This window comes from Ostrea edulis, chromosome 2 (genome assembly GCF_947568905.1).
Source record: "Ostrea edulis chromosome 2, xbOstEdul1.1, whole genome shotgun sequence".
In the NCBI taxonomy this organism is placed as follows: Eukaryota; Metazoa; Mollusca; class Bivalvia; order Ostreida; family Ostreidae; genus Ostrea; species Ostrea edulis.
The window spans coordinates 46,968,990-46,983,145 of NC_079165.1; the positions used below are offsets into that span (position 1 = coordinate 46,968,990).

Consider the following 14,156-nt stretch of genomic DNA (forward strand, 5'->3'; position numbering starts at 1 on the left):
TATATTTGTGGGTCGGCCCACAGTTTTTATATATTGCCAAATGTTATACATTGAGGTATTCTATATTTGTGTTAGCATTATATTTTGCATTTGTTTGTAACTCAAATTCTTTGTCTTCTTTATGAGAGAACTGAGTTCATACACTTCAATTTAAAAATCTTATGTAGTAGCCAGGAATTCTGTATCTAACAACAAAAACAAATTTTACATAATTTGAAGTACATAATATGGCGCTATAGTAACATTCATTGTTATGCTTTTGCACAAACTCGTTGGTACTGCTTGGATTTGATACTAAATTCACACCTGCTAAAGCTTCAAAGAAAATAATGTAGAAGATCACCATCTGGAGAAACCCTCATTCATCCCCAAAAACAAATTTCTCTCACTGTATTGAAAATTTTGTCTAGTGGTACTTGTGTACCAAATTAATGATTCTTAATATAGTTTTGCGGAAAAAAGAAAAGAAAGATAACCAGATTGATCTCTTTATTTTACCATGTAGTCTACAGACTCCAGATGGAAAGAGATGGAGAAAGATCGAATTTCTAAAGGGGTATTCAAGGACCCATCCTCCTCCACACTAATTCATATTGGAAGGAATATTGACATCCAACTTGAATAAAGAATTACAGACTTCCAGAACAGGTTAACAACTAAATCAATTTGTTACAGTCTGTTATTTCAAGTTTCCCACCTCTTATAGCAATAATAAAAACAATTATTTCTGGCATCTAAAGGTGAGTTAAGAAGTTTATCATATTCTAAAATATGTTCCCTTTGTTAGTGGAAGAAATTCAATCCCAAATTGATTAAATTCAATACTGACATTTTCTGGATTGATAAAACATAATACATGTAGTGACAAATGCATGATTTTTTTGTATATAATGAACTGACCTACCTTGTTTTATTTCAGGTGCATCATGCAGATCCTTTTAAAAAGGAGAGGCCAGATCTTCAGATGACTTTATTGAAAATGAGAAATTTCTGAGTGGAAGTGACGAATGTGGCATGCATACAAGCAGACATCAGCATTCCCTCCCTCTTGTTTGTGTAAGTAAAACCTGCATGAATATAAAACTTTAGAAGAAAAGGGAAATATATTGACATTCAAAATTCACAGTTGGTTGTTCATCTTCTACAAAAATTACAGACTTGTTTCATTATTTATCTATGATAAAATTATGACATAATTAATATTTATAATGTATGTGTATTGTGTATTTACTACTATTCCTGATACAAATCTTTACTGATTATACTGATGTTTGTGACATTGTTTATAATTTTTAGATCAGAGGTGAGCTTTTTGAGAAAGACTCATTGAGGAAGTTTGAGAGTGTCAGTTCTCAGATCAAAAAGTTAGCTAGCAGTAGGAGGAGTAGCAATTCATTCCACAGTATGACATGAGAAATACATGACTAGAAAGACCTTAAAAAGGAGATTTGGCATTGTTTCATGTGGAGATTAAAGAACCTTCAAAATATATAACACAGACATGTTTCAGTTACTTGGGGATAACACTTATGAGGAATTTTGCTAACTTTCAGATTGGAATGTGTTGCACAAGAAATGCTCGATCACAACCCTCTTCTGTTAAAAACCTTTTCTATGCAAATAATTAGTGTAAATGAAATTTAGCTATTTCATTAGTAAACATGTTTTCTGCGCAAGTGTGTGTCTTTGACTTTAAATGCTATGATATTGTCGTATTCTTAAACAATGGAAGATCTCTACTAGTTCTTTATCGCCTTTGATGCCCCGTTCGGCCTCTAGCAATGCCCTACCAACACTCCCGGTGTGCAGATCAAGAAAAATGTTGAAACTGGGGGGTGAAACCACCATTGCTACTGAAAGTGAAACAGCTTTATCAGAAACATTACCCACCATTGCTACTGGAACAGTTTTACCCCATATTATAAAACATGGCTATGTGTCGAAGAGTATATCTGACCCACAAATGAACACAGATACTGACCCTGTTTTGATGATCCTCAGGGATGTATACAATAACATGAAAGAGAACAGTAATGAAGCCATGACCAATTTAAGGAGTGAGTGTCAGAGTTTGACTTCAAGAACAGCCATGTTTTCATCTGTGTTGCTGAAGTATAGAGGAGTATCAGACCTTATTGACAATGCTGAACACTTGCTACAAGACATCATTTTAGAGATGAGAAAAAGGTACACTGCATGCTACATATGTAATTAATTAATTTTGATTTACTCTAATTAACTTTACTTTTATGTTTTCATTTATTGGAATCAAGAACAAACTTTTCAAATGGTGTATTTATATTTTTCCTAATCTGTTTGGATTGGAAAGGAAGAGGTATAGCGCTTTTGCTGACGAAACTCTGACTGTATAATAGTTCTTTTCCTCCCTTGACCTATTTTTACTTATTACATGCTGTGCATTTGTGCCCCTTTTCTTGTAGTTTTGTTTAGCTTTTCGTCAGCCACATTTCGGTTTGAAAATCCTGTGCACACAGGGACAGGAAATTAGTGTAAACAAACAGAAACTACATAAATTCCTTTTCTCTTTAAAGGGACTGACTCACGATTTTTCCCAAAATTTTGTTTTTCACTTTTAATGACCAGAGTCTACTGTCTAATGTGTTCAAATAATTTCACATAAAAATTAAGGTTATACATTATCACAGAAGCTCATTTTAGAGAGTTCATTATTTGTTTTGTAAACAAAGATTGCGGTATGTTATTGTTTACGAAATTTTCAGAAGAAATGGATATCGATCTAAGTTTATCATATCTTTCACATTTCAAGCATTCTTCGGGTAAAATGTGTCATCTAAAAGTTAAAATTTGTGATTATGCAAAATTAAGATGCTTTATACAACAACATTTATATTTCACTGGTTTGTTTGTTTACATAAAAAGACTCGAGTCTTTGTTTTCATAATACAGATTTAAGGCTAAAATATTGCTTTTATTCTTGCATTCAGTAGGTCAAAATATTGTCTGACAACATTAAATGAGTTATATTTTTAATGTTTCACATCAAAAATAAAAAATATTTTGTTCAAAAATCGTGAACCAGTCCCTTTAAGTTGTAACTTGCAAATATTGGAAGTTAAGATGAAAATGACTAATATTTGTTAAAATATATGTATCACATTTATAACCCCCCCCCCCCCCACCCCAAATATAAACTGACATAATAGCAGAATATTTGTAAAAAAAAATGATATTCAAGAAGTATTTATGTAAGCGAAATTGTATATAGCAAGTGTGCTATACTTCTTTAGTTCATATTTAGTACTAGTAAATAGATTATTAGTGAAGTAAACTGTTATACTATCATAATGTTTGTTTTAGAGTCCCATTACTGCTTGAGGTGCTCTGCTGTGCTGCCATTCCAGCCAATGGTAAAATTACTCCTTCCTTGATTCCAATCTTAGCATCCTGCTATGGAATCATAATGAAACACAGATTTCATAACCTATCAACATATCAGAGACAGCTATTGGAATGAAAGGAGGATTGGATGATAGGGTATTAATGCTGGGTATTAATGTTGCTAAATGCAAAGTTTGTTATGTACAAGAAAGAAAAAAAAATCTTATACATGTAGTTACAGTGGAATCATTGTTCATTGGGGATCAATGTTCGTGTATTCACCCTAAACCATGAATTTAAATCTCACGAACATATTTTTACAGTTCTGAATCTTCTTACATGTGTAATGCAACAAACTATTTAAACACAAAATTACGTCCCATGAACCAGTGAAATTTTCCACAAACGTTGACCCCACGAATTGAAATGATTCAACAGTAGCTTTTATAAAAGAACTAACTATTTTCAGAAAAGCTCACTTGAGCCTTTGGCTCAGGTGAGTTTTTCTGATCAAAATTTGTCTGTCGTCGTTTTAAAATTGTCACATTTTCATCTTATTCTCCAGAACCACAGGGTCAATTTCAACCAAACTTGGCAAAAAAGCATCCTTGGGTGAATGGCTTTCAAATTTGTTCAAATGAAGGGCAATGCCCCCTTCAAAGGGGAGATAATCACTAAAATGCAAAATTAGGGTAGGGTCATTTAAAAATCTTAAGAATCACTGGGCCAGAGGAGCTGACATTTACATGAAAGTTTCCTGACATAGTGCAGATTCAAGTTTGTTCAAATCATAGCCTCCGGAGGTAGGTTGGGGCCACAATAGGGGATCCTAGTTTTACATAGAAATATATAGGGAAAATCTTTATAAATCTTCTTCTCAAGAACCATTGGGCCAAATAAGTTGACATTTACTTGAAAGCTTTCTGACCTACTGCAGATTCAAGTTGGTAAAAATGTCTAGGATCCAACAACTTTACAGTTAATTTCTATGCTGAGAAATGTACACAAAAAAATTTCTCTGAGCTAGAGATACATGCTAGTGAGATTTTTACTCTGAAGTAGATATTAAATTTTGTTTCTTTTTGCATGTATTTGTATGGGTATTGGTTAGTATATTGTTAAAATATATATATGATATATATACCAATATTTTATAGTGGTATTTATTTTACATGATAATTATATATGCATTGTTATGTTTTGGTATTGGATACTAATATTGTTAAATGCCATGATTGATAATGCATTTAGAAATTAGTGTTCACAAGTTCACAAGTGTTCATCTCTCCACCTGGAAATCTAAAAATTTCAATGCAGTTATTAAAATAGTAAATATACAGTATTATCGTTAACATAGAATTATGTAAAGTAAAAAAAAAATTGTTGTTGTATTCTTGGAATATATGTGTCAGTTTTGCATTTAAATTTCCATATTGAGGGATATACACACAAAAAAAATTTCTCTGAGCTACATGTAGATATACATGTATGCCAGAGTGAGATTTTTATATGGTATTTCAGTTTCCTTATATTTGCATTTTATAAAGATAACATGTATTGTTATTGACCTTGTTACAGTTCCCTGTTGCTTTGTTTTTGAAAACAGTTTACAAAGAGCATGAGTTCTTCTGCTTTGTTCAGTCAACAATGTAAGTATAAAAAAAAATTGAATTTTAAAACTTCTGTTACAGCAAAGTCAAAATTTTATATCAGATTTGAATTTTTTCTCAAGAGAATTATCATTCGAGAAAGTTTATTTCATCATAAGTCCTTCTACAACATTGGTAAAATGAGTGAAAATAATATTAAAGAAGAATAGTCCAAATGTTACATAGTGATGATTGTTTTCCTTTACTTTTAGGCCATGACAAGACTTAATCATCTTGGACTGACTTTATCCACTCCAAGCAGAATTAGGTTCCAAGAGAATGTGCATGAATGTTCCTTAAAGCTGATAATAGACAACCTGAAATCCAATCCATTGATCAAAATAACTGGTGATGGATTTTGTACCATTTCAAAAAACTATCATGCTTGTTATTGTTATGAAAACATCACCGACCCACCCCCTCAAATGTTTATACAACAGTTAAAATGAAGATTGATGAAACAATACTTATAGGTAGTTCTTGTTAAACTAAGAAATTTGAACAGAAACTTTTACATCTTCCCCAATTCAACAGTTATTTGTACATTATCTATGTAATATTATGACTTATAAGTATATTATAAACTGATAGTGCATGTTATGAATTACAGAATTTACCATAATGGTCACTTAAACATTTGAAATAAATAACACAGACTATAATGACCAAATCATTTTCAATCGACCAGAATTAACTAGTATTGACCGGTTTTAACCAGTATTGACCACCGGCCGGTCAATACTCATATTGACCACTTTTATGCCAACCCTGCTTGATATTCAATATCTAAAAATAAGCTATTAAAATATGTGTTGCTGTTGTAGGGGACAACCTTGACATTTATGTGAAAACATCACTCCTTACATCAGAGAAGAGAAACCAAGATCTGCATTTGTTTACATCAAACATCATATTTAGTCGGATATAGCCACAATGGACATGTCCAATGAAATGCCAAATGTTGATGAAACCAAACTAACTGCAGATAATGTCATGTTGACTTCAGAAGGTTTTCAACAACAGAGACTCTCAGATGCATATAGGATTTTACTTGCAAGAATCCTTTGCAATCTTCCTGCCTTTCAGGGGTATAGGAAACTTATACCTGAGCACATTCCCCATGAATATGCCAAGAAAATGGAGATGAAGTCTTTGGTGTTTCCACTTCCCATACAATTCAAAAATGAATCAGAGCACGAAGATTGCCTTGCCATCATGGATGTTTACGAAGATCAGTTGATAAAGATGTACACAGATGCTTTTGGTAAATACATCATTATAAAAATGCATTCCACATTATTATTTAAATAATTACCTTTGGAATATTAAGGATTGTTTCTGTAGAAATATCAATATGTATGCTTTATTAATTGGACTACTAGGAAACACAGATGTCCTGAGGAAATTTGGTGTGCCAGTTGGTGGTGACCAACTTACACGAGTCAGATTACAGGAGGCCAAAAACCTCAGATGCCTGTCTGTAACACCAGAGAGAAGACTGGATGATTTGTCTCCCATTGTATGTGAAATGTGGCACAACAAACAAGATTTTCTGGAGGTAAATTAAGCATGGACAAATTTAAAGTTCATAATGCTCACTATAATAACAAGAGGCCCATGGGTCACATCGATCACCTGATTCACCTTGGCTCATATTTAAAGATTTTTCCTAGATATTCGCATGTAAAGCTTTTTTACAAAATTGAATCTGTGCTATGTCATGAAGCTTTAATGTAAATATAAACTTTTCTGTGTTAATGCCTATGGATATCTGATCAGTAAGATGCATGTAAGTGTAACTCTTTTCATATTCCTTTCAGAAATGCTTTAAGACATTGTACAAAGCCAGTAACACCGCTCCAACATTGTCTTACTTCAAGACCCTTTTAAATCGTTCAAACGTCACAGGCAAAGTGAAGGGAAAGTTTCAACCCCATTTCGACCTTTTAATGTCAGTAGGAGAGGGAATGATAACAGAGCAGTTCTTGGAGTTTTTCAACATGGAGGACCTGGACAGTGAGCCACAGCATGCAGAACTAGTCAATTTGAATCAACTACCCCAAGATGAACAGAAATCTCATGTGCTGAATGTAATACAGTTATTATACCCCCTGCAATAAGTTGTGGGGGGGGGGGGGGGGGGGGTATACTGAAATCGGGCTGTCCGTCCGTCCGTCTGTAGACGCAATGGTTTCCGGGCTCTAAAGCATTATCCTTTCCACCTACCGTCACCATATCATATATATGGACTACCCATGGGATGAAGATGTTCCCTATCGATTTTGGGGTCAAAAGGTCAAAGGTCAAGTGCACTGGACATCAAAGTAGCAATATGGTTTCTGGGCTCTAAAGCGTTATCCTTTCCACCTACCGTCACCATATCATACATTTGGACTAACCATGGGATGAAGATGTTCCCGATCGATTTTGGGGTCAAAGGTCAAGCGCACTGGATATCGAAGTAGCAATATGGTTTCCGGGCTCTAAAGCGTTAACCTTTCCACCTACCGTCACCATATCATACATATGGACTACCCATGGGATGAAGATTTTCCCTATCAATTTTGGGGTCAAAGGTCACGCGCACTGGACATCGAAGTAGCAATATGGTTCGGTTTGTCATGCCATTTGTTTTTTACACTCAGAAAAGAGGTAGTTTATACCTATTACCAACACCCTTTGGGAGATTGGGGTAAGCGGGGGGTATTCTTAGTGAGCATTGCTCACAGTACCTCTTGTTCATGAAGACTTATGGTTATGGAATGGTGGAAATGCCCCATCTGATACCTAGAGTAAATATATTTCAAGAAAGAGTAGCGAGAAACACCACCATTAATGTTAATGGACAGGAGTTGAACATTCAATTCTTTGAAGACGAAGCATGCTGCGGAGAAGAGGATGAGGTGTACAACTACTGCATTCTTCTCTGTCACTGGTATCTACACACACTAGAAATGCATGATACAGCCAAAGAGGGGGACGTACACAGGGCAGTACTGAACTGCAAATATGCTCTTCCCTTCTTTTATTCTCATTCCAAATTGAGTAAGTACTTGGTGGAACACATCAATTATGTACTTCAAACAGAGTACCTGTTGTCTCCCCTACAAAGTTTGCGCATTTTGGAGGGATCGTTTGTGAACACTCATGGAGGAAAAGGAAAATGTGTCGAGAGTGATTTAGTTCAAGAACACTCCGTGTGCAACCAGAAAAGCCTGATCAAAAGCCTAGGTGCCAATAAAACTGAAAAATCTATATCTAGAGCTACCACATCAGCTGATGCCAATGCAGAAATATGTTCCCAAGTAGACAGTACCTTGCAAATAAAACCCAAAAGTGGCCGTCATTCTCAGACCATCCCTGTGAATGATCAGACCATCATCAGCAGAGAACTGAGGAAAATACAACCATTCAAATATTCTCCCGGGCGCAAGTGCCAAGGCTTCTCTTCTCTCCATTCAACCCCAGTTAGCACTGAGGATATTCCTATGATGAAGAACTGGATTAACCATATCATCAGGAGGTTAACACGTGGTCAGACTGTTGCAGTGGAAGAAAATGATGAGTGTGAGCATAATTCTGAAGAAGAAGATGATTACCTCTAAATCGTTATTTATTATTAGGAGAAACATTTGTAGTGATACTTGCTTGTAGCAATAGCGAACATATATTTGTTGGCGAATGTAACTGATATTTTTTTTATTCAAACCCTGGTACTGTTTAAATACAATACAAATATTTATTGGCACAAACACAATTACAATAATTGGCAAAAGCCCATTGAACATCATTCTAAGATAATGTTTACATAATTTTTATGCAGTCTAAAGTAATTGACTTCTGTAATGATACATTTCACAGCAACTTTTTATACTTTATGTATATCACTGTTAAAATATACTTGTAACATGTATCTTTCATTGTCCAGAGTAATATATATATATATATATATGTGTACATATATATACACATGGTGTGTCCAGGGGTCCGTGTTTGCCCAACTATCTATTTTGTATTGCTTGTAGGAGTTATGAGATTGATTACTGTTCGTTATCTTCACTTTGCATAAATGAATAGCAGGTATATCACCATAGACTTTGAATTAACAAATATGACAAAAAGAAATATTCATATTCTATCAACATATTTAGTGACATTCAGAAACATTTCAACATTATAACAACCATGTATTGCTAGTTTGAAATGTATTCAGTTTTATTTAGCTCCCAAATTTTTTTTATTATTGATGTACGAGTACTCCAGTTTTATTATCAAAACAAATTAAGATTATATAGTATTGTAAAAACTGAAAGTTATCAGTTTTCTGTTAAAATTATTATACCCCCCGCAACAAGTTGTGGGGGGGGGGGGGGGGGGGGGTATACTGGAATCGGATTGTCCGTCTGTCTGTCCATCCGTCCATCTGTAGACGCAATGGTTTCCGGACTCTAAAGCATTATCCTTTCCACCTACCATCACCATATCATATATATGGACTACCCATGGGATGAAGATGTTCCCTATCGATTTTGGGGTCAAAAGGTCAAAGGTCAAGCGCACTGGACATCGAAGTAGCAATATGGTTTCCGGGCTCTAAAGCGTTATCCTTTCCACCTACCATCACCATATCGTACATATGGACTACCCATGGGATGAAGATGTTCCCTATCGATTTTGGGGTCAAAAGGTCAAAGGTCAAACGCACTGGACATCAAAGTATCAATATGGTTTCCGGGTTCTAAAGCGTTATCCATTCCACCTACAGTCACCATATCGTACATATGGACTACCCATGGGATGAAGATATTCCCTATCGATTTTGGGGTCAAAAGGTCAAAGGTCACGCGCACTGGACATCGAAGTAGCAATATGGTTTCCGGGCTCTAAAGCGTTATCCTTTCCACCTACAGTCACCATATCGTACATATGGACTACCCATGGGATGAAGATGTTCCCTATCGATTTTGGGGTCAAAAGGTCAAAGGTCACGTGCACTGGACATCGAAGTAGCAATATGGTTTCCATTTAAATTCTTTAATGGCTTTTTTCATCGCATGGAGATGCTGTGTTCCTAGATACCTTTTGGATCATAATACTGAAGTTTTACCTATTACCAACACCCTTTGGGAGATTGGGGTAAGCGGGGGGTATTCTTAGTGAGCATTGCTCACAGTACCTCTTGTTTAATATTATCATAACATTTAAAAACTGCAAGAATTTTACTTCAGAGTTTCATTTGAACATTTGTCATCATGTATATCGTCATAGACTTTGAATTAACAAATATGAGAAAAAGAAATATTCATATTCTGTCAACATATTTAGTGACATTCACATACATTTCAACATTATAACAACCATGTATTGCAAGTTTGAAATGTATTCAGTTTTATTTAGCTCACAAAACTTTGTTATTATTGATTATTCATGTACGAGTACTCCACTTTTGCTTAATCAACATATTATTAAAACAAATTAAGATTATATAGTATTGTAAAAACTGAAAGTCATCACAGTTTTCTGTTAAAATTATAATATATCATAATGACATTTATATACAAAAATTGCATGAATTTTACTTCACAGACATTTGTCATCATGTGTACAACACATTGTACAATTGCATTGTGTTTTGCAAAAAGAACAGCATTTGCAACCAGTAATATTGTTTTCTTTTGTGAACCCAAAAACAGCTAAAAGCTGATTTCTTAAACAATTGGAATCATTTTTACAGTACTCAATTATATCATTTGTTATGCCTGGCAAATTGTGTGCAATGTCACGATTATTATAATAAAGAATAGCACTATAAAGTTTTGTCTGTTACAATTTTAATGAATATTGTATTTACTAGTGTAGCCCTTACGAGTAATTTATCTTTGCTAAAGATGAATATTTTTGAGCATGTTAATATTTAGCGGCAGTGTGCTACTGCTTTGTATTGTTTTGGAACATACGATCGTAGACAAAGTGAAAGTAGACCCACACGTGTGAAAAATACATTGAATGTCTCAAATATTTACGATGTCTTTTATTGGAATACTTGCACAGATATTATAATGTATGCTTAATCTATTCAGGGATTTAATCTCGTTACGTATTCATTGTTATTTTACCTGTTTCTTGTAAACACATGTTGTTAGGCTGCAGACAGGTTTCGTTCTATTTTTAATGTCGGCGCATTGCATTATGGTCTATTTCCGCTTTACTTCTTTGATTCTTGCATTCACGGATAGAAAGAATAATGAGTTTTAAGGTAATTAATTTATTTTACAGTTACAAATGAATTAAACTTGTATTATTTTAATATGTTTTCTGAAAATAACGTAATGTTTTCTTGTTAATAGTTATCAGAACTATTTTCCGTTGATTTTCAACGGTCCGTTTATCCGTTGATTTAGAACGGATTCCGTTGTATTGTAACGGACCGTTTAGTAACGGCCTAAACGGGACTATATAAGCTCGTCAGCGTCGGTTGACGGGGACTTGGACATTTTTCAGATTTTTGATTAGACGTAGGTTTTGTCTCTGATTCATTTATTAATTAATCGATCTTATTTTTGAATTTCCCTTCTTCAAGAATCTATTTCTTTAACTTATTTATTTCTAGTATAATCTTAGGGGATATCTGCAGCATTTTTCTAAGCTATTATATACTTTTGGTGTTTTTTTCATCTGAGATAATATTTATAAGATTGTGAAATTTTTCTCTTATTGTAAATAATGGTATTAATTTATCAATACTCTGAATAAACCATCATCTCAAGTTATTTTAATCTTTGTGTTTCATTTGCCAAGTCTACATCTTTATCTATTTTATCCCATTACAATTTTTGGTGTCAGAAGTGGGATAGTCTTAGCGCTATCCCATTACAGCACGTTGTCCTCTGCGACCAGCTCTTCCGACCTCCTGAAAATATTGGGAAAGGTCTCTTGGTGGACAAGTGTGAATCACTTGAGTCACATTGCTTGGGTCAAAACCCATGCCAGAAATTGAAGTGGTCAATACTAAACGAATTCTAGGATTGTCCTTTTTTAAATCTGCAATGGTTTCATTGATGACTTCACAGTCCTGTCCAGTGCATAAGGCACTGTAGATTGAATTGTAGATGTTATGCACTCCAAAAATGCTGTTTAGATATCTCAGTGCCTCACTCATGTAAAATATGGGTATAAATAATAATGTGACAGGGTACAATTCTCTCTGTTGGTTAAGTTCATCACACACTTGGTAAATTATATGTTCATATTCACTTAGAACATCCATATTTGCCTGCTTTTTCTCTTTTTCGAGAAAAGTGTTTGGTTTATCAGGTGTTGCTTCAATGGTGATAAAATTTTGTAGGCACAGCTGCTTTGGAATAGGTTGTTTTTGGTCTTTGGTAAGAGTTCCACTCGAGGCAACAAAAGGAATATCAGGGGAAAAAACTTTCAGGTTTCCAAGTTTTTTAAAAGCAGTTCTGAATTCTTCACCCCTAATAAGACAAAAGGATTAATGTTATAAAAATGGATGAAAAACATTTCAGGAGGAATGCTACCTACACCAGAGAATTTTGATGTGGATGAAAGGTGGGGTATATGTACAACAATGTTTGGAAATTGAAAAACTTTCCAAAAACTTTATTTAGTAGAAGAAAAAAAATGCAGTTTTAGATGACGGTAATCTGAAATTTTTGTTTTAAATTAAAAACCCTGCTGGACTTGAACCTGTGCTATACAGTTCAACAGTCGACACGCCAACTTGCTTAAAGAGAAATTGACAAATATTGCTGATATTTATATCTTCAACTATGTTTTAAATAGAAGTCAGCCATTATGACACTGTAGTATACCTCCTTAATATTAAAGTGATAGGTATGCCCAGGATTTACCTTCAATTGTAAAAATGACATAAGGGATTGACCTCATTCATGTTTAAGTTATTTATGTCTTTAAGTTGAAAGAAGTGTAATGTAGTAAATCACAAGCTACTTCACAATACGTCAAAAAATTACATATCTTTTAAACAAAATTTCGGTCAGGAGAAATATTTGGAATTACTCAAAAGCTGTGAGCAAAGAAGAAGTTTTGCATGCTTTCGCATATCAACTCATAGATTAAATATTGAACTTTTTTTACTGACGTGTTTTCATAATGAGGAGGAAAAAATTGTTTTATATAAATTGGTGAATAACTGCTGTAAGAACTTGTGTAACATGAATAATGATCAAAAGTTGATCTGGCTCATGACAAATGGAAATGTACCTATTGTGGTATTCTGTATTTATTTGTGTGTATACTATAAATAAGCTGTCTCGAACACTTGGGGTAAAATTGTATATGCCCCCTGATCGAGGGCCCTTGATTGGTCAATAAATAAATATACAAATAAATATTATACGTACCATTTCTGGATGATGTGACATTCATCAATTACCATGGCAACTACATTATTCCTAAACGCAGGGTCGGTAAGTAGAGCTTGTCCTTTTCTTGTATTGAGGAGGGCCTCCGGATGACATAATACTATAGAGTTATTGAACTTATATTGGTGAATATTGGCACGAGTTGGCTGTCAAAATGCACGAGCTTGCGAGTGCATTTTGACAGCCAACGAGTGCCAATATTCACCTATATAAGTTCAATAACCCTTTTATTATATAGCTAAAGTATTTAGTTGTTAAATTATATCCCTTTTCACTCAAACTACTCCAAAATAGACGAGGATTCATCAATATTGGCAGTGTGCAATAACAGCATGCATTTCTTAACTGTTCAATATTTAACCCGTCACTAACGCATGAAGCAAACTGATTTTGTAAATGGGGACATCATAATTTATGTACAGTAAAACATTTTGCTTAAGTAAATATCAAATACCGGCTCTGTCAGATTCGGAGGACCGTCGTCTGCCATTTTGGCTTGTTTACGTCGTTACGGTAACGTCAATATTGAACGCTCATACTCGGAATGTTTCGGGCGCATACACTTTACGCAATGCAAAGTTAGCGTTCAATAAATTCTCAGGATATTGAACGCTAACATTCTCTAGATTTTACGCAGATTTTATATTATACTATTTATTAGCTATATAATAAGACTATTTATTAGCTATATAATAAAACAGAATACCGTCCATTCTTTACATGTTCAAGATCAACATTTGTA

General features: G+C 34.3%; 1 protein-coding gene, 2 long non-coding RNA genes and 1 pseudogene across 3 annotated transcripts; 3 read left to right on the forward strand and 1 right to left on the reverse strand.

Annotated features, from left to right (window-relative positions):
- The first annotated feature begins 599 nt into the window (after positions 1-599).
- On the forward strand, positions 600-1,710 carry LOC130051731 (uncharacterized). Its single transcript, XR_008799987.1, has 3 exons — positions 600-648; positions 920-1,056; positions 1,297-1,710. It is a non-coding gene; the product is annotated as an uncharacterized LOC130051731 (long non-coding RNA).
- Positions 1,711-3,349: 1,639 nt separating this feature from the next.
- On the forward strand, positions 3,350-5,305 carry LOC130051732 (uncharacterized). The gene is made up of 3 exons (XR_008799988.1): positions 3,350-3,516; positions 4,967-5,009; positions 5,222-5,305. It is a non-coding gene; the product is annotated as an uncharacterized LOC130051732 (long non-coding RNA).
- A 132-nt stretch (positions 5,306-5,437) lies between these two features.
- On the forward strand, positions 5,438-9,007 carry LOC130051730 (uncharacterized; annotated as a pseudogene).
- Positions 9,008-11,871: 2,864 nt separating this feature from the next.
- Positions 11,872-14,127, reverse strand: LOC130051448 (bifunctional 3'-5' exonuclease/ATP-dependent helicase WRN-like). The gene is made up of 3 exons (XM_056153387.1): positions 14,121-14,127; positions 13,394-13,514; positions 11,872-12,484 (listed from the first exon to the last, which is right to left on the reverse strand). Exons 1-3 carry the CDS (start codon positions 14,125-14,127, stop codon positions 11,872-11,874), a joined length of 741 nt encoding a protein of 246 aa, XP_056009362.1.
- Positions 14,128-14,156: the final 29 nt, after the last annotated feature.

Coding starts and splice junctions, on each gene's coding strand:
- LOC130051448 (XM_056153387.1), bottom strand. Junction 12,485..13,393: donor TGTCACATCATCCAGAAATG/GTACGTATAATA, acceptor TTGTCTTATTAG/GGGTGAAGAATTCAGAACTG.